The following is a 24,879-nucleotide window of genomic DNA, read 5'->3' as shown; positions in this document are numbered from 1 at the left end:
GCTCCTCCAACCCTTGCTGCTTCAGAGCAAATGAATGGAAAATTGCTCAGTTCTCATTTTCAGCTGCTAAAGGAATGCGCCTCTAAGGAACCACTTGGCTGAGTTGCTGCCCATGAAAATTAGACGAGAACAACAAGGAAAGAAAGAGGACTGCCAGTTACCGTAGTTATATGGATTTCTTTCTTTCTTTCTTTCTTTCCTTCCTTTCTTCCTTCATTTCTTTCCTTCCTTCCTTCCTTCCTTCCTTTCTTCCCCCCTCTTAATAAGGAGGATAAATACTTTGAATCAGCCTCCCAAACCCCCAATAAATTTGAAATAGCTATTTCTATAGCAAACTAAATAAAGGTTTAGGATGCAACCGTCTAACCAAATTCAAACATTGGGACAAGTCTGTCCCTTCTCTCATTCCTCAGAGATAAATCATTGCAATATTCAAGTGGTACGCAGCTCTCCTAAAATCAAAGTGCCATAAACAAGCAAAATATTTTAGCTTCTTAGAAATTTATGTATAGATCTGTCATTCAATAAAAAAAGACTATATGGTCATGAAAAAAGCTCTGATGAATATCCCACAGTGAGAAACTGTGTTTTACCCTAGGCAAACATGATTAAATCAAGTATCTAATACTACAAGAGGTTTTTATTCTCCCAGTACAATTTATTCAAATCTCTTTTTTTCAAAATTTCTGCCTACCTCATAATAGTGATAGCAGCAGTTACTTATGGAAACTATGTAATAAAATATTTCTTTTTTATCTAGAGGTTGTTCATTTAGTATATTTAAATTGCATTAATTCTAGACATTTATTGTACTGGCTTCTCTTGTTGGCAATGAGCATATAGTTTAATAAGAATAATGTTACATGAAAGTTTGATAGGGAAACCAATTATTTCTGCTCTTTTCTGTGTCGATCTTTTTTTTCTAATGCTAAAACTACCTATATATTAAAAAAAGAAAATTAATCATTACTATTTTAGTTTTTTGCATTGTAAATAAAGTTAATAACGCAAACCAATAGGATTTTAATGTGAAAATAATAGTAACTTTCACTGGAACTTCACTTTTGTAGCTGAGAACTAAAATTTTGCCTTCATATAATTATGATTTAAGTAATCATCAAATTTGTTACACATAAGAACAAAGAAAAAAGGCTTCAAGTTCTTCAGCCTTCATGTATATGTCCAAACAGCAAGCACTGAGAAAATGTGAGAAAAGAAGCAGAAGCAGTTTAGGTGGTTATATATTGTCAATTCCTTTAAGAAACTATGTGATAATATGAGAAAATAAGAGGGTTATCTGGAAAGTAAGGTTACAAGGCACATAGCTCTCATGGGGAATTTTCGTGGGAGAAGTTGATATTACTATCGTATAGTGGGAAGCTAGTGGAAGACAACAAGCAATGCCCGTGGTCAGTAGATCATCGACTGGTGTTGTGGTGAAGATGAGGTTAGAGATGAGCATCCTCATTCCGTTTCCCTCCAAGCAGTGATGGGCTCATACGTGAACGTTCAGGAACACAGCTCTGGTAGCAAAATTTGGAGCTCCACCCCAGAACATCCAATTTGCACTGAAAGATGTTGAAACAAAATGCATAAGCCATGCCCACAGTGTGGTAGTAAAAATTTGGGTAGCCCATCATTGCCTCCAAGTGTGCAGCACGCACTCTAATATGCTACCTGAATGCTAAGGGCATGAACACTACTTAGATGGATGCTTACTGAAGTGTACAAAATCGACACAGTCAGTGCTGCCCGAGAATTTCTTGACCATTTCGAGATTAAAGGTGAGGCTTTTCTCAACTGTATAGTGATAGGAGATGAAACTTGGGCTTATCACCATACTCCAGAGAACAAACATCAATCTATTAGTAAAAAGTAGTGAAATTGGAGAATACAGAGAAATAAAACTAGCAGCAATAGAAAGCGCTCAGGCGGTAATAGTCTTGGGGTGGAAAGATGCGACAAAATGGACAATGCAAAATTGGTATAGGTATATGGCGGACCACATTCAATTCGAAATTATGGATAAAAGGATGAATTCGATTAATGAAACTGATTTGCAACAGCTGATGGGGCGATGAGACAAGGTAAGACGATATATGGCGAGTAGGATCCGAGACCAAGCTATAAGAAACCAGTTGGAATCACTCTATAATATGTAAAGAAATATTTAACTCTTGGGTTTAAATGATTTATACAAGAAATATCCCCAACTGGTGGTGGGGTATGATTGATTGTCTGGTGGTGGGATCACTGAGCACATGTTGTGTGTGTGTTTTATATTATAAAAATCAATAAAAATATTAATAAAAAAAGAGAACAAACATCAATCAATGCAGTGGCTCCGCTGCAGTGGCTTCTTCTTCAGCCAAAAATTTCAAAACTCAGCAATCGGCAAGAAAAATCTTGGGCACCCATTGCACACAAATCTTGGGCACCCATCGCAGCAGCATTTATGCCCTTAGCATTCAGGTAGCATACTACAGCATGCAGTTCACATTTGGAGGGAAATTGAATGAGGATGCTCATCTCTAACCTCCACAGGTGAAGGGAGAAAGAAAGAAAGAAAGAAAGAAAGAAAAAGAAAGAAAGAAGGAAGGAAGGAAGGAAAGAAGGAAAGAAAGAAAGAAAGAAAGAAAGAAAGAAAGAGAAAGAAGAAGGTGTTAGAAGGGGGGAAAAAATCAGGATTCGCTTTCCAGCTGGGAGATTGTTTGGCAAAGAAGAAAAACAAATGCTATCGCTTTAAATCATGAATCTCCAAACTTAGCCTCATGACCGGCTGAGGAATTCTGGGAGATGAAGTCCACAAATCGTAATATATATCAAACTTTGGGGATTCCTAATTTAAATTGAAAAGCCTTCAAAAGCTGCTCAGAAGGAGGTTTTTAATTGCAGAAGCTAAATGACATTCTGGGTTAGCTGAACAATGAACTGGATAAAAGGAAGGATTCTTATATGGTTCTATATTTTAGAAGTTTTGGATTTTGTGCAATATGGGATTTGTGTTTCTAAAAAGGTTTAGGTGATTGCCATTGTGGCTAAATGTCTTTCATCTGCTAAATCTTTCCATGGGGAAATTTCAAAAGATCCCGTCTTGAATGGTTTTCTAGGATCTGTTTACCTGCTTATGTGAATGGAGCCAAATGTCAGGCTTCCACTTTCTATGTCGTCATTATCTCTATTGGGCAGGAGTGTGGAATCAGTTTCAGGCAGATTCTTTGTTAGCAGTTTGGTTTTTCCTTGTTTTTCTGGGAGCTTTTTCTTATGAATATTATTTTATTTTGGGGGGGGGATTGCTTCTCAAAGAAGAAAAACAGAGGGAGGGAGGACCACGGAGATCATCTAGTCCAACCCCCTGCTCCCTGGCAAAATGGACTGCTAAATTGGCCGCACTCTCCCAGTCGCATGACAACCTGGCCACGTCCACCCAGTCACATGACCATGCCCACCTGAAGCCACAGCCACATGATCTCCAAGTCACACCCACAAAATAAGCCATGCCCACAGAACCGGTAGAGAAAAAAATCACATTTCACCCCTGATTTCAAGTGATTCAATTTCAGATTCAATCTGGTGGCAGAAAATCTGTCAGAAAATAAGTCAATTTTATAGTCACTTGTGCATTTATTTCTGGATATTGATTGAGCTAATTAATAGCCGTGGTGAGGCAGTGGTTAGAATGCAGTATTGCAAGCTAATTCTGCCAACTGCCAAGGGTTCGATCCTAACGGGGTTCAATGTTGACTCAGCCTTCCATCTTTCCAAGGTCGATAAAATGAGGACCCAGATTGTTGGGGGCAATATGCTGATTCTGTAAACTTTAGGGAGGGCTGTAAAGCACTATGAAGTGGTATATAAGTTTAAGTGCTATTACTATTTCCTAAGATACTGTCATTCTCAGTTAGGTAGCTAGCTACTAAGGAAATACTCTTGTACATGCACCAAGTTTGAAATTTCACGAACAGATTAAAGTAAAAGCTGATAAGATTTTGTTCCATCCTCCTTGCTCAGTTTTTTTTAAATGCCATACTAAAGAGAGTTAAGGGACTTCAAAACTCCCTATATCGTAAGAAGTTGCTTTAGATCTATGCTAACCAATGTTCTGATGACTAGAATTTCTCATCTAACTCTAGACACTGAGTATGTACCACTTCTGTCAATAAAGATCATTCAGTACAGATCAAGTACAATAAACGCTGTGAATCTGGAAACAGATGATAACAATAGAAAATATCTCTAAAGATCTTTGGCACACTTATATTTAATCCCAAAGGAAATAAAATATGTCTTTAGAAGGAATCTCAACTGAGTCAGAGGTCAGAGAAATGTCCCAACCTATCACTTCAAGTCTAAATTACTGTCTAAGCTGAACCCTAACTGAACTACTAATTAACTATGTCAAAGTAAGAGGCCAATTGATAAATAGATATGTAGGATTGTTTAAAGCACCTCTAAGAAAGGTGGCTGTCCACTTGCCTAACCTTCCTTTACCTTAACAATTGTTGATGTATTTTGATGTGGCATGACAAAATTCCCTTCATTACCCTTGAATTCCTTAGGATATTTCCTTCCTTCCTTCCATGCTGTTTTGTTTCAATTGCAGATCCTGCAATGGGTCATGAGTGTTACATTGCTGCTAACCGCATGAGGATTATTTGACTGAAATGGAAGACATCTTTCAAACCAGTATATTATAGAAGCAGAAGGCTTTTTAATTTTTAGCATCAATCAATGTTCTTCATAATTTCCCAAAATGCTGTGGTAGCAATTCTAGAGAACTTGCTCCCATAATAGTAGTTCTGAACAAGGAAGAACCATTATAGGGCTGTGTTTTACAAAACTCTAACAATGATAGTAAAAGTCTATTGAATGCCCTCATCCAAAGTCAAGAAATGTCACTCTGAGGATGGAAGTCTAGTGCCACATCTGTCACATTTTCTGAAAGAGGCTTTCAAGACCTCCAGAAGCTGAAAAATATGGAGTGACACAAAATGAAAGAGGAACACAAACACACCCAATTTACCTTATTTTTAGGTAGATATCAGCAAATGTCTCATTTTAACACTCTTCCGGAAGGGGCTGAAGACCTGGTTCTGCCAGCAGGCCTGGGGAAGCCAGAGTGGGATGGAGCCCATTAAATGGCTTGTGTGATGTGTTGCCGCCCGGGTAAATTGTGGGGGGGCTATTATATTATTTTATTAACTTATTCTTTGATTATTTTATTTTATTGGTTTTATTTTTTATATTTGGTGTTTTTATATCCCTCTTTTTCTATCTTGAGTCATCATGTGTGAATAGACAGCAATATAAATTTTCTAATAATAATAATTTAAAAATGTAATTCTCATCTATAATAAAATTTGCATTGAAGAAATGGACACAGTTTTCAGATGCTTGATTATAGTAAAAAGAAGTGAGATAATAAATTAGAAGGCATCTACGGCATCCAGAAAGACAGGGAACCCTCTAGACATCCTAAAATGCAAGTCTACTCTAAGGTGTTCCAACACATAATCAGCCCATTCATGAAGGTTGAATGCACAAAGATTGGTGTAAAGTTGCGATGTTGGAGTGTCTAGCTGAATATGGCACTGCTCTTCTCTTGTTTTTCTGTAACATTAGCATTAATTCCACAATTAAAAGGATAAGTAGAGACCTTTATAGTAAAAAATACAAATGAGATGTTTAAAATGGTAATCTAATTATGCATTAACAAACTCAGGCCAGATAGGAGGGAAAATGTTCAATTTCCTCTTGAGTGAAGTACTTACAGCTTTCCATCTGCAGCTTACAAGTCTGTGTATCCAGTGGATATTTGGACAGATCCATGTTACATGCAACAGTGGTGGTGATTCTGCAAAAGGAGAGAAGTCACAAATAGGTACTTATTATGGGGCATCTGTATTCTTCATAGCAGTCCATAGATGGCAGTGTTTCTGCTTTAAAGATTAAGCAACTGTTAATACTTGCAGTGGCTGCAAATTAAGCTTTGATGTCTATGGCGTTTCTCAATCATCCAGGCCCCGAGTCTTCGGAGAGAGGCGGCATACAAATCTAATAAATTGAATTGAATTGAATGGCTGTCCCAAAGGTGATTTTTTTCAAAAGGCAACTGGATTCTTAGTGTGTGTATGTTTTTTTTTTCTTCGAAAATATTTCACTTTTCACCCAAGAAATTTCTTTAGTTCTAAGTTACAACTTTTTGGATGGGATACGAAACATTTTCAAAGGGAAAAAAAAAGAGTTCAATTGCCTCTTGAAAAAAGCACCTTTCAGACTTTCAAACTTGATGGTTAGTGTACATCTAGAACAGCTTAACTTACCAAAATAAGAGGGCCCAGATATTACTCCATTAGTAATTGAGCCGAGGTGGTGCAGTGGGTAGACTGCAGTATTGCAGGCCACTAAAACTGACTGCTAGATCTGTGGGTCAGCGGTTCAAATCTCATCACCAACTCAAGGTTGACTCAGCCTTCCATCCTTCCAAGGTGGGTAAAATGAGAACCTGGATTGTGGGGGCAATATGCTGGCTCTGTTAAAAAGTGCTATTGCTAACATGTTGAAAGCCACCCTGAGTCTAAGGAAAAGGGCGGCATTAAAAAATAAATAAAATAATAAATAAATTAGATACAAATTGCTGAGGTTGAGCAAGAATGGAGTTAACTCTACTGCAGCCTTCACATAAATGCCATACCAGAGGTGAGTGCCTCCCAGTCTGAACCGGTTCATCTGAACTGTTAGAGACCCACCGGTGACATCATAATGATGTGACATCATAATAATGGTGATAATGATGTCACGGAACCGGTTCGATCAGTGCTGGCAATCTAGATGAGAAGATGTTAGATCATGGAAATCAAGCTATCTTTATCCAGGTAGAGCCTGAGTTATTACAAAGCACTCCATGTAAAAAAAACATTGTAGTTCTAATATCAAAGACGGAGTTTCAAACTTGATCCTTTAGGGCAGTGTTTCTCAAATAGTGGGGTGGGCCCCCTGGTAGGGCACGGAGCAATGCCAGGGGGAGCACCTGACCCTGAGGAACATCCTTTTTTTGCTGCAGGGTAGAGGATTTTTACTCCGAACAATAGCACACAGCACAGAGCAGGAGGTATGAAGTGCATATAACAAACCCTTAAGAGACACCACGGAAAAATATTTAATGGATTAAAAGAAAAGAGGAGAGAGACAGAAATAATGAGACAAACGTAAGTCTCCTGAAAGCTAAGATAAGGAAATATAAGGAAGCGTATGTAGCACTTGCTTCACTGTGACTACGGTGGGAGACGAGGAAAGACCAATATGTTTACTGTGTGTAAAAATGTTGGCAGCGGACAGCATGAAGACAAATAAATTAAGGCATCACTTAAACACATTACATCCCAATCATGCTGATAAGCTGCTTGAGTTTTTTCAGTGAAAATGTGTTGAATATTGCAAACAATCATCTCAGCAGAGAATGGGGGGGAGTGAAATATTTACTTTTTCTTAGGCGGGGCGTAACAGAAAATGATTGAGAAACACTGGTTTAGGAGAAGATTAACCCCTTTCAAAGTTAGTTGAACCACACTTTTCCAATTAGCCCACCCATTCTTCAACTGTATATTCACCTTAAAGCCATCACTTTACTGACCTTTGTGCAAAACTGGTGTATTAGAAGGCAAGCAAAACTTACCGCAAAGCGTACAAGACTGTCCCATTGGAGAACAACCGTATAAGCCGATTCTCTACTGTAACTTCATGTAAGAAAGACCTTTTCGACTCCACAATATATGTGTCAGGTACCCACAGATATTTCACCAGCCGGGCATCCAGAGTAAAACTTCGGTTTCCCTGAAAAACCAGACGAGGATCGGTCCAGCGTTGTCGCAAATATATTGTTGCAGTGTAGTCCTAGAAGGATGATGAATCATGAGAATCAAGACTATAATTTTTGTAATTTAAATAAAGTTTATCAAACAAGTACAGTAATGGTTTCACCATTGCAGGAGAGCCGGAGTAACGACACAGACACAAGAGCTGGATTTAAAACTGGGTCATTTTTATTAAATTAACATGTAATATTTAACAAATTTTGGCCCTTGTTTTAATAAGCACTATTTATAAGTACCCATGCTGAACCACGTAGTTCTCAAATCGCTCTATATTCTTTCTTTATTTTTTTCCCTGTCCATAGGATTATAGAGTTGGAAGGGGCATAAGAGGTCACTCCAGTAGTGGGTTCTACTTAACTTTGCTACCAGTTTGGGAACAGGAGCACACACACATGCTTCTTGCATGCGCAGAACATTATTTTATGATGTCCAGGTGGGTGGGTGGAGCCTTCTGCCCCTGCCGCCACTGGTTGCCCATGCCGGGTTGAACTGGTAGCAATCCACCACAGGGGCACCCAGTCCAATTGCTTGCACTCTATAGGAATCATTGCAACAGCCCTGATGGGTGATTCTGAAGATTCCATTTTAAAAACTGGTTTTAGTGAGTTAAGAGTTTTACATATTCCATTGAAAAAAACAGGTTTTAGTGGGTTAGGAGTTTCAAAGGCCATGAATACCATTACATAACTACCCAAAATTGTTTAAATTCATACCATTCAGGCAGATACAATCTGGGTGTGGGTGAATCTTTTGGTCTGCCTACATTTTTAGGTCGTCATATGTCAAATCAACTATGAAACTTTCAAAATATCAAGTTTTATTTTACGTCAGTACTGGTTGAAAAAATTCATTAGATTGTTTTACAGGTTTAGGATCTAAAGTCAAATTATTGTTTGAAAATAGAAGTTTAACGATGTGTATGAACAAAGACTTGAAAATTGTAGAATACCTATGACAATTGGTTTTATATTTTTATTGATTGATTTTTTTTTGGTTAATCTTTTGTTTCATTAGATACATTATTAGTTTTCTTGTCTATTTTGTTTGTGTTTGTTTACATATAGTTATGTTTAGTTTTTTTCCCTTTAATATTTCCCTTCAATTTACAATTACAGTGGTACCTCAAGATACGAACCCCTCGTCTTACGAACAACCCGAGATACGAACCCGGGGTTCAGAAAAATTTTGCCTCTTCTTACGAACATTTTTCGTCTTACGAACGGCAAACCCCCTGGCTGTTTTAAAAGGTGACAGCCGGGTGGCGGGGCTTCTCGGCGACCTCCCGAACACTGAACCCGGAAGTTCGGGTTCCGGAGGCCTCTGAGAAGTCCCGCTGCCCAGCTGTCGTCTCCCACCAGTACTTCTCCCAAGACAACGCGGTTTCAGCCTCCCTTTGCTCCACGCTGCTTCGCCCTGCCTGTCATCCTGGCTCAAGCACGTGGCGGCAGACCGTCTTTGTGTTTTTTGCTGGGGGGGGGAGCAGGAAGACCTTCCTGACTCCCTCCCCCCAGCCAAAAACACAAAGACGGTCTCCGCTTGAGCCAAGATGACAGGCAAGGGCGAAGCAGCGCTCAGCAAAGGGAGGCTGAAACCGCCGGCGGCTTCAGCTTCCCATTGCCCCGTGGGCGGCGGCAGACTGCCTTTGTATTTTTGGCTGGGGGGGAAGGAGGAGGCGCAGGATCGGGGCGGCGACGGGCACGGGGCGAGGCAGCAGGTCAGCATCCTGGGCGGGCGAGGAGACGCGGCCGAGCGGGCCCGGCTCAGGCTCCGGCTAGACCTCCAGCAAGACGGGGCGGGCAGCGACTGGGTGCGGTGGTGGTGGCGGCGAGGGTGTGTCTGACTCGGGGCTGGCAGCGCCTGACGCAGCGGGGAACATTGGTGCGGGAGGCAGGAGAGGACCGGGTGACCGGAGTAGCAGCGCCGCCGCCGTCGCCACCATGCCCGGCTCGGCTTCCCTGGCTGCTTGGCCGTGGAGGCTCGGCCAAAAGGGGCTGGAGCCGCAGAGCTTTGCCTCCCGCCCCTCGCCCCTGTGCCGCCAGCGCGTCATCTTCCCTCCCAGACAAAAAGGCCGGCCTTCGGGGATGAGGGGGCGTGCTTGGCTCTGCTCCGGTCCCCCGATCGTCTCCTGCCTCCCGCGCCGATGTTCCACGCCACACCCGGCTCGGCTTCCCTGGCTGCTTGGCCGGGGGGGCTCGGGCAAAAGGGGCTGGAGACGCAGAGATTTGCCTCCCACCCCTCGCCCGTGCCGCCAGCGCGTCATCTTCCCTCCCAGACAAAAAGGCCGGCCTTCGGGGATGAGGGGGCGTGCTTGGCTCTGCGTCTCCAACCCCTTTCGGCCAAGCCCCCCCGGCCAAGCAGCCAGGGAAGCCGAGCCGGGCGTGGAACATCGGCGCGGGAGGCAGGAGACAATCGGGCAACCGGAGCAGCAACACTGCCGCCGTCACCGCCACGCCCGGCCCGGATTCCCTGGCTGTTTGGCCAGGGAGGCTCGGCCGAAAGAGGCTGGAGACGCAGAGCCGAGCACGCCCCTTCCTCCCCGAAATCCGGCCTTTTTGTCTGGGAGGGAAGATGACGTGCCGGCGGCACGGGCGAGGGGTGGGAGGCAAATCTCTGCGTCTCCAGCCGATGTTCCCTGCCACGCCCAGCTCGGCTTCCCTGGCTGCTTGGCCGGCGGGGCTCGGAGGAAAGGGGCTGGAGACGCAGAGATTTGCCTCCCACCCCTCGCCCGTGCCGCCGGCGCGTCATCTTCCCTCCCAGACAAAAAGGCCGGCTTTCGGGGAGGAAGGGGCGTGCTCGGCTCTGCGTCTCCAGCCCCTCACCGCCACGCCCAGCCCGGATTCCCTGGCTGTTTGGCCAGAGAGGCTTGGCCGAAAGGGGCTGGAGACGCAGAGCCGAGCACGCCCCTTCCTCCCCGAAATCCGGCCTTTTTGTCTGGGAGGGAAGATGACGTGCCGGCGGCACGGGCGAGGGGTGGGAGGCAAATCTCTGCGTCTCCAGCCGATGTTCCCTGCCACGCCCAGCTCGGCTTCCCTGGCTGCTTGGCCGGCGGGGCTCGGAGGAAAGGGGCTGGAGACGCAGAGATTTGCCTCCCACCCCTCGCCCGTGCCGCCGGCGCGTCATCTTCCCTCCCAGACAAAAAGGCCGGCTTTCGGGGAGGAAGGGGCGTGCTCGGCTCTGCGTCTCCAGCCCCTTTCGGCCGAGCTGCCTCCCGCGCCGATGTTCCATGCCCGGCTCGGCTTCCCTGGCTGTTTGGCCAGAGAGGCTTGGCCGAAAGGGGCTGGAGACGCAGAGCCGAGCACGCCCCTTCCTCCCCGAAATCCGGCCTTTTTGTCTGGGAGGGAAGATGACGTGCCGGCGGCACGGGCGAGGGGTGGGAGGCAAATCTCTGCGTCTCCAGCCGATGTTCCCTGCCACGCCCAGCTCGGCTTCCCTGGCTGCTTGGCCGGCGGGGCTCGGAGGAAAGGGGCTGGAGACGCAGAGATTTGCCTCCCACCCCTCGCCCGTGCCGCTGGCGCGTCATCTTCCCTCCCAGACAAAAAGGCCGGCTTTCGGGGAGGAAGGGGCGTGCTCGGCTCTGCGTCTCCAGCCCCTTTCGGCCGAGCTGCCTCCCGCGCCGATGTTCCATGCCCGGCTCGGCTTCCCTGGCTGCTTGGCCGGGGGGGCTCGGCCAAAAGTGGCTGGAGACGCAGATTTGCCTCCCACCCCTCGCCCGTGCTGCCGGCGCGTCATCTTCCCTCCCAGACAAAAAGGCCAGCTTTCGGGGAGGAAGGGGCGTGCTCGGCTCTGCGTCTCCAGCCCCTCACCGCCACGCCCGGCCCGGATTCCCTGGCTGTTTGGCCAGGGAGGCTTGGCCGAAAGGGGCTGGAGACGCAGAGCCGAGCACGCCCCTTCCTCCCCGAAAGCCGGCCTTTTTTGTCTGGGAGGGAAGATGACGCGCCGGCGGCACGGGCGAGGGGTGGGAGGCAAATCTCTGCGTCTGCAGCCCCTTTCGCCCGAGCCCCCCCCCCCCGGCCAAGCAGCCAGGGAAGCCGAGCCGGACGTGGCGGTGACGGCGGCGGTGTTGCTGCTCCGGTCGCCCGATCATCTCCTGCCTCCTGCGCCGATGTTCCCAGCAACCCCCCCAGCCCGGCTGTCACCTTTTAAAACAGCCTGGGGGCTTCTCGGCGACCTCCCCAATGCCGAACCCGGCGTTGGGGAGGTCGCTGAGAAGCCCCCAGGCTGTTTTAAAAGGTGACAGCCGGGCGGCAGCGGTTTTTTTGCGGGGTTTTTTTTTGGTTGCACGGATTAATTGACTTTACATTGTTTCCTATGGGAAACAATGTTTCGTCTTACGAACCTTTCGTCTTACGAACCTCCCCCCGGCACCAATTAAGTTCGTATCTTAAGGTTCCACTGTACTTTGTACAGATTTTATACAAAAATAATATTTTATACAAAAATTGTATTTATCTATGGTCATAAACCAAGATTTCATACAATACCAAGTACCACAAAACATGAATAAAATGGTAGATTATTAGATAATAGTCACACATATTTATACATAAACCTGTAAATAACCACTACTAATTATAAGAATTTTGAGGGGGGGGGAAATCAATTATAATTTTAAAATGTCAATAATGTATACACGCTTGCACACATATACTCATACAGATAACCACTCATGCACACACACACAAACACACACACACACACACACACACATTAAATGTATGTTTTCATTTTTTTAAAAGCATTCAGCATATGGACTTTTACTACTTTCCAGATTTTATCTTGGTGCTGTGAGAAAGAAAACCTGTTCACCTAAATGACTGAGAGGATTCACCGTTATGCATTTCAAAGCAATGAATTATTAAGCCCTGCAATGAAGGTGGAAATCCTTCCCCCCCAAGCCATTTATACCTCAATTATTTATCTAGACCTAGAGCACATTTATATAATGTTCCACAGGAGACCTGGACAATACACATGATATAAAATAAGAATCGCTAGTGGATGCAGAAAACATTTGTTGATTAATAGCTTTGATTAATATCAGAAAAATTAGCTTCATGAAAGACTATGTCAAGCTATCTAATGTTACCTCTGTGTTCAAAAACCTCATTAGATCACACCTTTCTACTTGGCACTGCCTTTAGGCTGCAAAAATGTGGAGTTTTAAGGGCATGCCTATTGGTTCTGGAATCTTCCAATGTATGAGCCACAGTGGCGCAGTGGTTAGAGTGAAGTACTGCAGGCTACTTCTGCTGGTCACCAGCTGCCAGCAGTTTGGCAGATCAAATCTCACCAGGCTCAAGGTTGATTCAGCCTTCCATCCTTCCCAGATGGATAAAATGAGAACCCAGATTGTTAGAGGAAATATATGCTGACTGTGTAAACCGCTTAGAGAGGGATGTAAAGCACTGTAAAGCGGTATATAAGTTTAAATGCTATTGCTAATACTATTTATTTGTTTTTTTTGTTTTTTTGTTTTTTTGTTTTTTTGTTTTTTTGTTTGTTTGTAGAGGGAGAGGGGCGGCATACAAATCCAATAAAAATAAAAATAATAATAATAATAATAATAATTATTATTATTATTATTATTATTATTATTTGTTTATTCGATTTTTATGCCGCCCTCCTCCTTAGACTCAGGGCGGCTTGCAACATGTTAGCAATAGCACTTTTCAACAGAGCCAGCCTATTGCCCCCACAATCCGGGTCCTCATTTTGCTATGTGTCATACCTCGTCTTAAGAGGACATCTTCATTTGTTTACCTCAGGTCCTTGCGGCAGCAATAAAGAAATAAAATAACTTTCCTCTGTCCCCACAGCCAATTTCTATTCTTCTTGTGAGCAGTGCTACAGTTAGAAGGTTATGGAAAGCGATTGGTATACTTTCCAGTCCCCTTCCTGTCATGGAGAGAGGGAGCGGGGCTTGAGAGAGATAAAAATAATAATAATCCACGAATAGATGGGAATCTGCCTCGCTTTCTTTTTTTCAGGAAGCTCCCATTTGCAGATCAGGAGGTGCAAACCGCCCCCTCCCGTGACTGATCTCTTTGTCTTAACAAAGTGCCCATTTAATGCCCAATCTGTCATTAGTGCCTACTGCATCTGCTGCTGAAATTAAAACAAGCATAAAGGGAAATCCCCAGCCTGAGAGGGGGTGTGAAACTGCTTGTAACAGGCCAGTGGAGCCCAGAAGTTGCCGACTCCTGAATAATCACCCCCGGTTCAGTGGTAGGTTCCACTTACCTGCATATCAGTGCGCTGCATGCACATCCTACATGCTTTTGCTTTTACACATGCACAGGAAGCCAAAATGCATCGACATCTCACTAGGGAGTGCTTGCACTCTCATCCAAGAGAGTGTCCCCTCACGCAATTTTGCTTCCACACATGCACAAGAAGCAAAAATGCACTGAAATCTCACCAGGGGATGCTCGCATGTACGTGATTTTGGTGATTTTTTGCTTCCGCACATACGCAGAAGCAAAAAATTGCCAAAATCTCATGCGTACCAAGTTGAGATTTTGTGAGATTTTGTGAGATTTTGTGAGATTTTGTGAGATTTTGTGAGATTTTGTGAGATTTTGTGAGATTTTGTGAGATTTTGTGAGATTTTGTGAGATTTTGTGAGATTTTGTGAGATTTTGTGAGATTTTGTGAGATTTTGTGAGATTTTGCTTCTGCACATGCGCAGGAAGCTAAAAAGGTCCAAAAATTCAGGGGGGGAAATGGCACTGCCCGCAAAACTGGCGAAGACAGCAGGAGTGATAGTGCACAAATTGAGCAATCTGGCAGCCGCTACCAGAACGGAGCTCCAGGCGTATCAGTAGCAACCCACCACTGCCCTGGTTATTACTAAGCACACAATAATGTGGCAAGGCTTGTGCCAGAAGGAGAGAGAAGACATCACTTTAAGACTGAATCAGCTAAAGAGAAAGTCATTTGGCTTCCGCTGTGGGCTGGGGATGAGACAAAGGAGAGGCAGATATGTCCCTCAAGAATGGCTAGTGAATCGTCATCAAGATACAGCTGGAGGGGGCTTGATTGAGCCCTAAAGCGACACTGGTAGCCCATTGTTCCTGCATTATGAAACTGTAAAAATAAAATTGCATGCATAATTAATCAGCAGCATTCTTCAGACAATGGAACGACTTTAACCAACTGTTTTACCTGACCTATTACATCACAATCTCCACTCTGAATGTACATCAATTCCACTGAGATGTGGTGGGAAGAGGTTTCCTCATGATAGAATGAAGTGCGATCCTCAAATCCAGAACGTGAAGCAAAAGCCAGTTCACTTAAGCTGTTCTGTTTAAGAAAAATAACAAATCTTATGTTCCCGGGTCACCCTGACCCGGACCGAAAACTCTTCATTTGCAGTGCTTATGTTTGGTCTTTTTGAAAGCTTTTTTCACTTGGAAAGTAGTCTGAACATTTCTGCACACAATGATATGAAAATTGAAATGAAAAAAGTAAATCTTATTGGTTTATTTTGCGGATATAATGCACGCCCCCCCTGTTTTTGTGAAATTTTTTTCAATTTATGGATAGTTTTGCTTGCAAAATGCATTCTATTTTACTAAAGTTGCTATGGGATTGGTAGCTTGAACATTTCTGAACATAATGATATGAAAATTGAACTGGAAAAATTGATGCATATTGGTTTATTTTGTTGATGAAATGCACGCCCCCCCCCGTTTTTTTAAAATAGTCTTCACTTTATGGATAGTTTTGCTAGCAAAATACATTCTATTTTACTAAAGTTGGTGTGGGATTGGTAGCTTGAACATTTCTGAACATAATGATATGAAAATTGAACTGGAAAAATTGATGCATATTGGTTTATTTTGCACATAAAGTATGCCTCAATTATTTCAATTTATATAAAAATTATGCTGTTAATTTCAAACTTACATACTTTTTTTTAGTAAAATGGATTTGTTTCATAAAATTAGTTCTCTGGCTACAATGTGGTTGATTTTCAAAAGGATATTCCAAATATTTCTAGACAAATATGTATAAACAGTGACAATAATGGCACACAGCAAGGCCGAGGGGGGGGTGGCCCTTTTGTGGCAAAAATAAACCAATAAGAACCATTTTTTTCAGTTCATTTATATTTTTCTTATATTCAGAAATGTTCAATTTAGTATATCAAACCTCTTGGGGGAAAATTCCTTAGGGATTTGTAGCCTTAAAAAATAGAAATTGACACGAAATTAAAAAAGGATGGGGGGAGGGGCTTTTTGATCAAAATAAAAATATAAGTCTCAATTTTTCCAGTTCAATTTTCATATCATTATGTTCATAAATGTTCAAACTAGTTTTCCAGTTGAAAAAGTTTTCAAAAAGATCAAATTCAAGTACCTAAAAAAATTATTTTTGGTCCGGTCACATACGAACAGAAACAGATTCAAAGTTATGATTTTTTTTTGCCCAGAAAACAATTAGCCACCACCCCAAAAATATTTTTTGATGATCAGCATTGTTAAATTGAGTAAATGAATGCCTAAGATTTTAAAGAATATTTCGGATTTGGAGCATAAAAAAATAAAAAGTGAAAATGGTTGCAAGCAGCCAAGGGGGGGGGGGGAGGCCTTATTTCTGATGTTAAAAAACCAATAAGAATCATTTTTTTCAGTTCCTTTATATTTTTCCTATATTCAGAAATGTTCAAGCTACCAATCTCACACCAACTTTAGTAAAATAGAATGCATTTTGCAAGCAAAACTATCCATAAATTGAAAAAAAATTCACAAAAACGGGGGGGGGGCGTGCATTATATCCGCAAAATAAACCAATAAGATTTACTTTTTTCATTTCAATTTTCATATCATTGTGTGCAGAAATGTTCAGACTACTTTCCAAGTGAAAAAAGCTTTCAAAAAGACCAAACATAAGCACTGCAAATGAAGAGTTTTCGGTCCGGGTCAGGGTGACCCGGGAACATAAGATTTGTAACTTTTTTTGCCCAGCAAAAACTAAGCCCCCCACCCCCCCAAAAAATTCTCATAGAGAGAACCCCTGAAATGATAAATAGTCATGAAATTTCAAGTTTCAGATATGCAGGGAAAAATTTTTACAGGGACTCAAACTTGGCTTCGGGTCACATACGACCCGAACAGAACAGCAGGGTTATTAAATGCTCTCTCTCACCACTGATACAAATGCCCAATGTTATTTTTTTTAAAAAAGAGGGAATTAAAAAAAAGGTTATTAAAGCCATGAAATTACTTTCAAGCTGTACTTCTGCAGTGCTAAGTACACTTACTAGAGAGTGAGCATCAGTGAACACACTGGAACTTAATTCTGGGTCAATCTGGATTGCAAAATGTTAGCAGTCTAAGGGACTTTGTATTCTCAAAGCTGCAGTAGTATGCTTTGCAGTTCTATTTCCTTACGTGCACAGTAGGGATTATTTGCTTACCATATCACTTTCTGAAATGCTGGAAATACTTGCAACATCAAGGGTCATTGCTATTGTCACGGGCTTTCCTAAGAAATGAAAAGGAAGTTTCATTATCGCTGCAAAATGATATTACTTGTTGCATGCATAGAAACTCAACAGATGTTTCTCATACATCTCCAATAACAGATAATGATTTCAGTGGGAAATTGGAACAAGAAAAGGGAGCCCAAAAGAAGCATTCGAGCATATAGAAATTTCTTTAGGTAACCTAAACCAGTGTTTCCCAACCTTGGCAACTTGAAGATATTTGGACTTCAACTCCCAGAATACCCCAGCCAGCGAATGCTGGCTGGGGAATTCTGGGAGTTGAAGTCCAGATATCTTCAAGTTGCCAAGGTTGGGAAACACTGACCTAAACCATATCCATGATTTCACTTTCTCTGATAATCCCCTTGGGGTGAAATTCAACAGGTTCTGTCAGATTCTGGAGAACTGGTAGCGGAAATTTTGAGTAGTTCGTAGAACCAACAAATACCACCTTTGGCTGGCTCCAGAGTGGGGTGGGAATGGAGATTTTGCAGTATCCTTCCCCTGCCACATCTACAGAACCAGTAGAGAAATTTTTGAATTTCACCCCAGAATCCCCTGCAGCTAAGCAGGTCAATATATCATTCCTTACATTGACCCAAGGTATATGTCCCTAATGCATGGATGTTTTATGTTCTGTACACAGAACACTTGGGAAATTGCATCCACAAAGACATATTTCCATGAATAAATATCAGAATCTTATTGAAACATATGTTTCTGACTCCACAGCTGAAAGGTGGGGAAATGAAATGAGAATTGGTGACTGGATTGAGCCCTAAAAGTCAGGCAAAAATAAAGTTCTTCCCACCCCTCGAAACATAGAAGACTAACGGCAGAAAAAGACCTCATGGTCCATCTAGTCTGCCCTTGTACTATTTCCTGTATTTTATCTTAGGATGAATAGATGTTTATCCCAGGCATGTTTAAATTCAGTTACTGTGCATTTACCAATCACGTCTGCTGGAAGTTTGTTCCAAGGATCTATTACTCTTTCAGTAAAATAATATTTTCTCATGTTTCTTTTGAACTTTCCCCCAACTAACTTCAGATTGTGTTAAAAACATTTCCCCCTGAACCTTATTTAACCCTTTAACATATTTAAATGTTTCGATCATGTCCCCCCTTTTCCTTCGGTCCTCCAGACTATACAGATTGAGTTCATGAAGTCTTTCCTGATACGTTTTATGCTTAAGACCTTCCACCATTCTTGTAGCCCGTCTTTGGACCCGTTCAATTTTGTCAATATCTTTTTGTAGGTGAGGTCTCCAGAACTGAACACAGTATTCCAAATGTGGTCTCACCAGTGCTCTATATAGCGGGATCACAATCGCCCTCTTCCTGCTTGTTATACCTCTAGCTATGCAGAAATCACTACCCCTAAATCCTTCTAAAGATCAGTCATTAATAAAACTTCTGGTCAAATGTATTGATTCTTCATCCTGTACCCTTTTAAAGACGAAAGGAATTTGGACTAAATGGGCATCATTTGTTCTCTTTTTTTAAAACCACTGAACCCAAATAATACATAATCTGGTTATATGTGCGCATTAAGAAAAAATTGTCAGGATTATGGAAGATGGTTCTAAAAGCTTTATCCAGCCTGCCCATACCATGTGGCTGAACAAAAGTGCTGATGCTCCCCCACCATAGCCCAGTTGTCTCCAGTGCAGTCCAGCTGTATGGGCTGGAAATTATGGCAATTATCGATTGCAAAAGTTGCAGCTGTCAATCAGTTCAAAGTACTTTTTAAGCGGAGACATGATTTAAGCATTTAAACTGCAATACATTTTTATTCTATATTGTACTGTATTCTATATTCAGAACGTATCCAGAATCAAAATGTTCTTGCCTATAGAAACATTCACTTCAACAACTTTTCAAGGCTCTTTTTTGACTTTAAAATTAAGATTGAGACAGCGTTGTTGAAATGAATCATATGGCATAGAAATGGGCAGGGAAACATAGAAACATAGAAGTCTGGCGGCAGAAAAAGACCTCATGGTCCATCTAGTCTGCCCTTATACTATTTTTTGTATTTTATCTTAGGGTGGATCTATGTTTATCCCAGGCATGTTTAAATTCAGTTACTGTTGATTTATCTACCACATCTGCTGGAAGTTTGTTCCAAGGATCTACTACTCTTTCAGTAAAATAATATTTTCTCATGTTATTTTACTGAAAGAGTAGTAGATCCTTGGAACAAACTTCCAGCAGACATGGTAGATAAATCCACAGTAACTGAATTACTGGGGATCATTTGTTTGTTTGTTTGTTTGTTTGTTTAGTCAAACATGTACAAGATAATAGGTATAGTATAAACATAAATATGAACATAGTAAATGGGTACAAAAAAAATTGAGACAGTAGGACAGGGACAGTAGGCATGCTAGTGCACTGATGCATGGCCCTCTCAGGAATGGGGTGAGATCAACAGTCGACAGTCTAAAGTTAAAGTAATGGGGGCTTGGGAAAGTAGTTACAGAGTCAGGTAGTGCATTCCAGGCATTGACCACCCTGTTGCTGAAGTCGTATTTCCTCAATCTAGTTTGGAACCTTGAGTTTAATAGTCTAGCTAGGAACAAATTGTTCTGGTTTCTGGTAGAAATTTAGCAATTACAAATAATTCTTATTAAATGCATCATTTCATGAATAAAGAAACTCCATTTATTTCTCTGCTCTCCTGTAATTCAAACACATTCCATACAGCACTCGGTCCGTTATCTCTCTCTTAGTTGCATTTCTCACATTCCTCCTTCTGCTTCACTTAAACAAGATTTATTTTCCTAACAGCATAACTTTGAAAAAACAGTAGCACTGACTGATAACAATATAAAATACTTTCGCTTACTTTAGCCTGGCAAAAACACATCCATTTTTCCTTTCGGCAATGTTGAAACTCCACCCTTCTTCTCCACTGACCCCCTGACGTGCCAAATACATCACTACAATATTTAACCCATTCCTCTCCTTAATATCTTCTTCCAGACCTCTGCTCTCTACGTTTTTGGGCCCTTCTGAATTTAGGGTTAACCCAGCGAGCGTCTGATTCTCCCTCACTAGATCCTGAACTCATAGCCCCATCCTGTGGCTGGTCTCCCACCAGTTTTACTACCTGTAACCCCGCCCCCCCCCCTAATTTATAAACACTATCTGAATCTGAGTCCTCAATATCTTCATCATCCTCCAACTGATCAGGAGTATGTACAGCACAAATCACACCCAAAAATCTAACATTATTCTACTATAGAAAAGTAGGAAAATAATTTCTCCCTAAAAGGACAAATGATTGTGTTGTTTGACTGAAACCACAGGAATGACGTACCACCAAAATTTGGCCGTAAATATTTGTTGTATCCCTTAGTAAGATTTCCAAATCCAGGGAGGTAGGATGCAGCTGGATAGTCAGCACTGTGAACTTTTTGACACAAAACAAACTTTCTGTAAAGGAGGAAAAAAATAGTATAGTAGTGGCATTGCTTATCTGCTATGAAATTGTGCTGGTCATCAACCAAATAAAGATTTCTTTAAACTAAATATGTATATCATTGATTGCATGACCTTTGTAGATGCCATATGGTAAACAAATAAATAAATAAAGCCAAATAAAGATTATTCATCTTGACTTCGCTAGGAAGTTGCCGTCCTGCTTTTCACTTCCTGTCAAGTACTAAATATAAACTGCACATTTATCTCCTGTTTTCTAAAAGAGAGTACCGGTATGTTAAATTAGCCTTTTGATAATATTAAAATAATTGATCCCTAAATTAGTGATGGTAGTAGAAAATAGAATTACCTTGATAAAATAAGTTATTTAACAATATCAACAACAAATCAGTATATGACCAAAGGCAGTAAATCATGAACCATGCAAATTTTAAATTTAACCCTTAAGTGTTTTGCAGATGCTGAGAAAGGCCTGCTTTGTGAAAATGTGTATTGAATTTTTTAAAAAAAATATTTTTTTATTTATTTTGTCCAATACACAATACACATTGAAGAGAATAAACATCTAGTAATATATATCAAGGAAAGGATAGAAGAAAAGATATACGAATAAAATGCGTCAATGAAGAATAGAGGAGGAGATATATAAAAGGAAGAAAATATATATGAGATATAGGAGAGACAATTGGACAGGGGACGGAAGGCACACTAGTGCACTTATGCACGCCTCTTACTGACCTCTTAGGACCCTGGAGAGGTCAATCATGGACAGTCTAAGGGAAAAATGTTGGGAGTTAGGGGTTGACACTATGGAGTCCAGTAATGAGTTCCACGCTTTGACAACTTGATTGCTAAAGTCATATTTTTTACAGTCAAGTTTGGAGCGATTAATATTAAGTTTGAATCTGTTGCATGCTCTTGTTTTGTTGCGGTTGAAGCTGAAGTAGTCGTTAGGCAGGGTACTGTTTAGGGAACAGGCAGGTGATGTTTAGGGAAAGATGAAAAAACATTTAAACTGGCGCCCTAACAGATTTGTATTGCTCACCAAACCAAATTGAGTAACAATAATTGATACTTACTAATCATCAATTAGATAAGGGCTAATTAGATAGGACCACTTGAAAAGACGATAAACAGGGCAAGGTGATAATTGCAACAGAAGGAGCAATGGAATGAGGAACGAAGGCTATATAAGCAGAGCAAAAAACAATAACAAATATCGGATTAATTAGGGAGAGGTTCAAAATGTCACTTCCTTGGAATCATTAACTATGAAAATCTAGGGAACGCATGGCTCAGAGTTATTTTTTGAGAAGAATGCAGACAAAATAGTAATACCGAGATCTTTTGAACTTGGAACATCGAGCCATTGTGTTTGCACTGGGAGATACAGCTTTAGTACCTGCTGGCTGGACAATGTAAAGGAGAATATCAGGATGACTACAGCGTATCCAAACAGGCAGTGTGAGATAGAGGGGCATGGAAAGTGCTGATCCATGGAGTGCCAAAGGTTGGACATGACAGACAATGATTAGGTCATTTCTCTTGAACCCCAGCTATTTCAAAATAGATTTAATATAGAGTAGAGTGGAGTGGAGTGGAGTGGAGTAAAGTAAGGAGGGGAGGGGAAGGGAGGATAGGGGAAGGGAGGATAGAGTAGAGAAGAGTAGAGTTGAGTAGAGAATAGAATAGAGTAGAGTAGAGTAGAGTAGAGTAGAATAGAATAGAATGGAATAGAATAGAATAGGAGCTGTGATGGCAAGCCTATGGCACACGTGCCAAAGGTAGCACACAGAACTCTCTGTGGACACGCACACTGTCGCCAGCTGCTTCAGCTGGTCTTCATGCAAGTAGAAGTGCTGGAAACCCGAAAACCAACTGGCCAAAGCACATGGTCACTGGCCAGCTGATCTTCAGGTTTCCGGTGCTCCAGCACACGCATGTTCCAGTTTGGGCACTCAGTGCCAAAAAGGTTCGCTATCACTGTTTTAGCCCCCAGTCCCCTAATCATCTTTGTTGCTCTTCTCTTATCCTCTTTCTAGAGTCTCAGCGTTGTTTATATCATGGCAACCAAAACTGAATGCACTATTCCAAGTGTGGTCTTGCCAAGGCATTGCAAAGTGATTTTAACACTTCACGTGATCTTAATTCTATCACTCTGTTAATGCAGCCTAGAACTGTGTTGGCTTTTTTGGCAGCTGCAGCACACTGCTGGCTCATATTTAGAAACATAGAAACATAGAAGACTGATGGCAGAAAAAGACCTCATGGTCTATCTAGTCTGCCCTTATACTATTTCCTGTATAGAAACATAGAAACATAGAAGTCTGACGGCAGAAAAAGACCTCATGGTCCATCTAGTCTGCCCTTATACTATTTTCTGTATTTTATCTTAGGATGGATATATGTTTATCCCAGGCATGTTTAAATTCAGTTACTGTGGATTTATCTACCACGTCTGCTGGAAGTTTGTTCCAAGGATCTACTACTCTTTCAGTAAAATAATATTTTCTCATGTTGCTTTTGATCTTTCCCCCAACTAACTTCAGATTGTGTCCCCTTGTTCTTGTGTTCACTTTCCTATTAAAAACACTTCCCTCCTGAACCTTATTTAACACTTTAACATATTTAAATGTTTTGATCATGTCCCCTCTTTTCCTTCTGTCCTCCAGACTATATAGATTGAGTTCATTAAGTCTTTCCTGATACGTTTTATGCTTAAGACCTTCCACCATTCTTGTAGCCCGTCTTTGGACCCGTTCAATTTTGTCAATATCTTTTTGTAGGTGAGGTCTCCAGAACTGAACACAGTATTCCAAATGTGGTCTCACCAGCGCTCTATATAAGGGGAAATTTAAATGGTTGTCCATTAGGACTCCAAGGTCCCTCTCACAGTTACTACTTTTGAGCAAGGTACCACCCTATGCTATACCTGTGCATTTGGTTTTTCTTGCCTAAATGTAGAACCTGTAGTAAAAAATGAAAAAAGGTGCCAACTGTAGTTCCTCACAGTGTCTTATTTTTTCCAGGCTAAACCCTCTGTCTTGCTTTTGCAGCAATCTGCTCATTTTTCATAGTACAGACATAAAGTGCACATTTTAGCTGCAATTTCCCTAATATAATATATTTCTCGATGGGTATTTCACTGTCCCATGAATTTTTATATGTACTTTTCTCTATTCATTTATTTTAGATGCATGTTTTGATTGGAGAAGTGAATCACAACATTCGGAATAAAGTGAATTCCAAAAGGTCTCGTGTTCAGGAACGGAAGATTAGGAAGATTTGCATTAAAGTATAAACTGAATAAATCTGAATAAACTGAATAAATACACTCTTGTGCTGAATGTATTTTTCAACTTACCCTTGACATAGAAGAAAGAGCCACACAAGGCTGGAAAAATAATAACTGTGGTACATTTGTGAAGATTCTTTGGTGCTGGATGTAATTCTTCACTTATAGTCTATGAAGAAAAGCAGGGAAATGCCAAATTTAATTTTCTAGCAAAATAGCAAAAGAGGCCATTACATCAACTTACTGAAACTAAGAATTTCCATCTGCTTTCACACTAGATAATTTAAAAAAAAAATACTAAAGCAGTGTTTCTCGATCTTGACAGCTTTAAAATGTGTGGCTAGGGAATTCTGGGAGTTGAGGTCCTTACATTTTCAAGTTGCCAAGGTTCAGAAACACTGAGATAGAATAACAATTCAGATCATATCCAGTTTTGCTCATATAAAGATTATCTTACCTGATTTTTCTTTTGTCTTTCAGCCAAGAGCTTTGCATACCTCAATACTACATAAAATTATGGGAGCACATTTATTGTAACCTTGGATGGGATGATATTCATTTGCATGTCTGAAAGATCCCCATAACTCCAGTTAATAACTGACATTGCACAATTGGATATATTCCCCACTATCAACCTGAGCCTAATACCGCATTCTTAAAACTTCAAAGTTGCCTTTAATTTCATACAAGTTGGCCTACTAAAATATTGCTTCTGAAGATTTTGTATTTTTTTTCTCTGTAAGTAAATATTGAACAGTCAATGCCTTTTA

At 41.5% G+C, this 24,879-nt stretch overlaps 1 protein-coding gene across 1 annotated transcript in view; it reads right to left on the bottom strand.

The window, feature by feature from the left end:
• Positions 1–24,879, bottom strand: part of GABRP (gamma-aminobutyric acid type A receptor subunit pi) — a 42,825-nt gene that overhangs the window by 10,373 nt on the left and 7,573 nt on the right. The window contains exons 2-6 of the mRNA XM_070738263.1: positions 24,179–24,278; positions 20,693–20,808; positions 17,299–17,366; positions 7,676–7,893; positions 5,772–5,854 (exon numbers count right to left, since the gene is read on the bottom strand). Coding sequence (XP_070594364.1) covers positions 5,772–5,854; positions 7,676–7,893; positions 17,299–17,366; positions 20,693–20,808; positions 24,179–24,234 — 541 coding nt within the window. The 5' untranslated portion in view covers positions 24,235–24,278. The remainder of the gene's footprint in view (positions 1–5,771; positions 5,855–7,675; positions 7,894–17,298; positions 17,367–20,692; positions 20,809–24,178; positions 24,279–24,879) is intronic.

Source organism: Erythrolamprus reginae, chromosome 1 (genome assembly GCF_031021105.1).
Source record: "Erythrolamprus reginae isolate rEryReg1 chromosome 1, rEryReg1.hap1, whole genome shotgun sequence".
Taxonomy (NCBI): Eukaryota; Metazoa; Chordata; class Lepidosauria; order Squamata; family Dipsadidae; genus Erythrolamprus; species Erythrolamprus reginae.
This window is presented reverse-complemented; position numbering and strand designations above follow the sequence as displayed.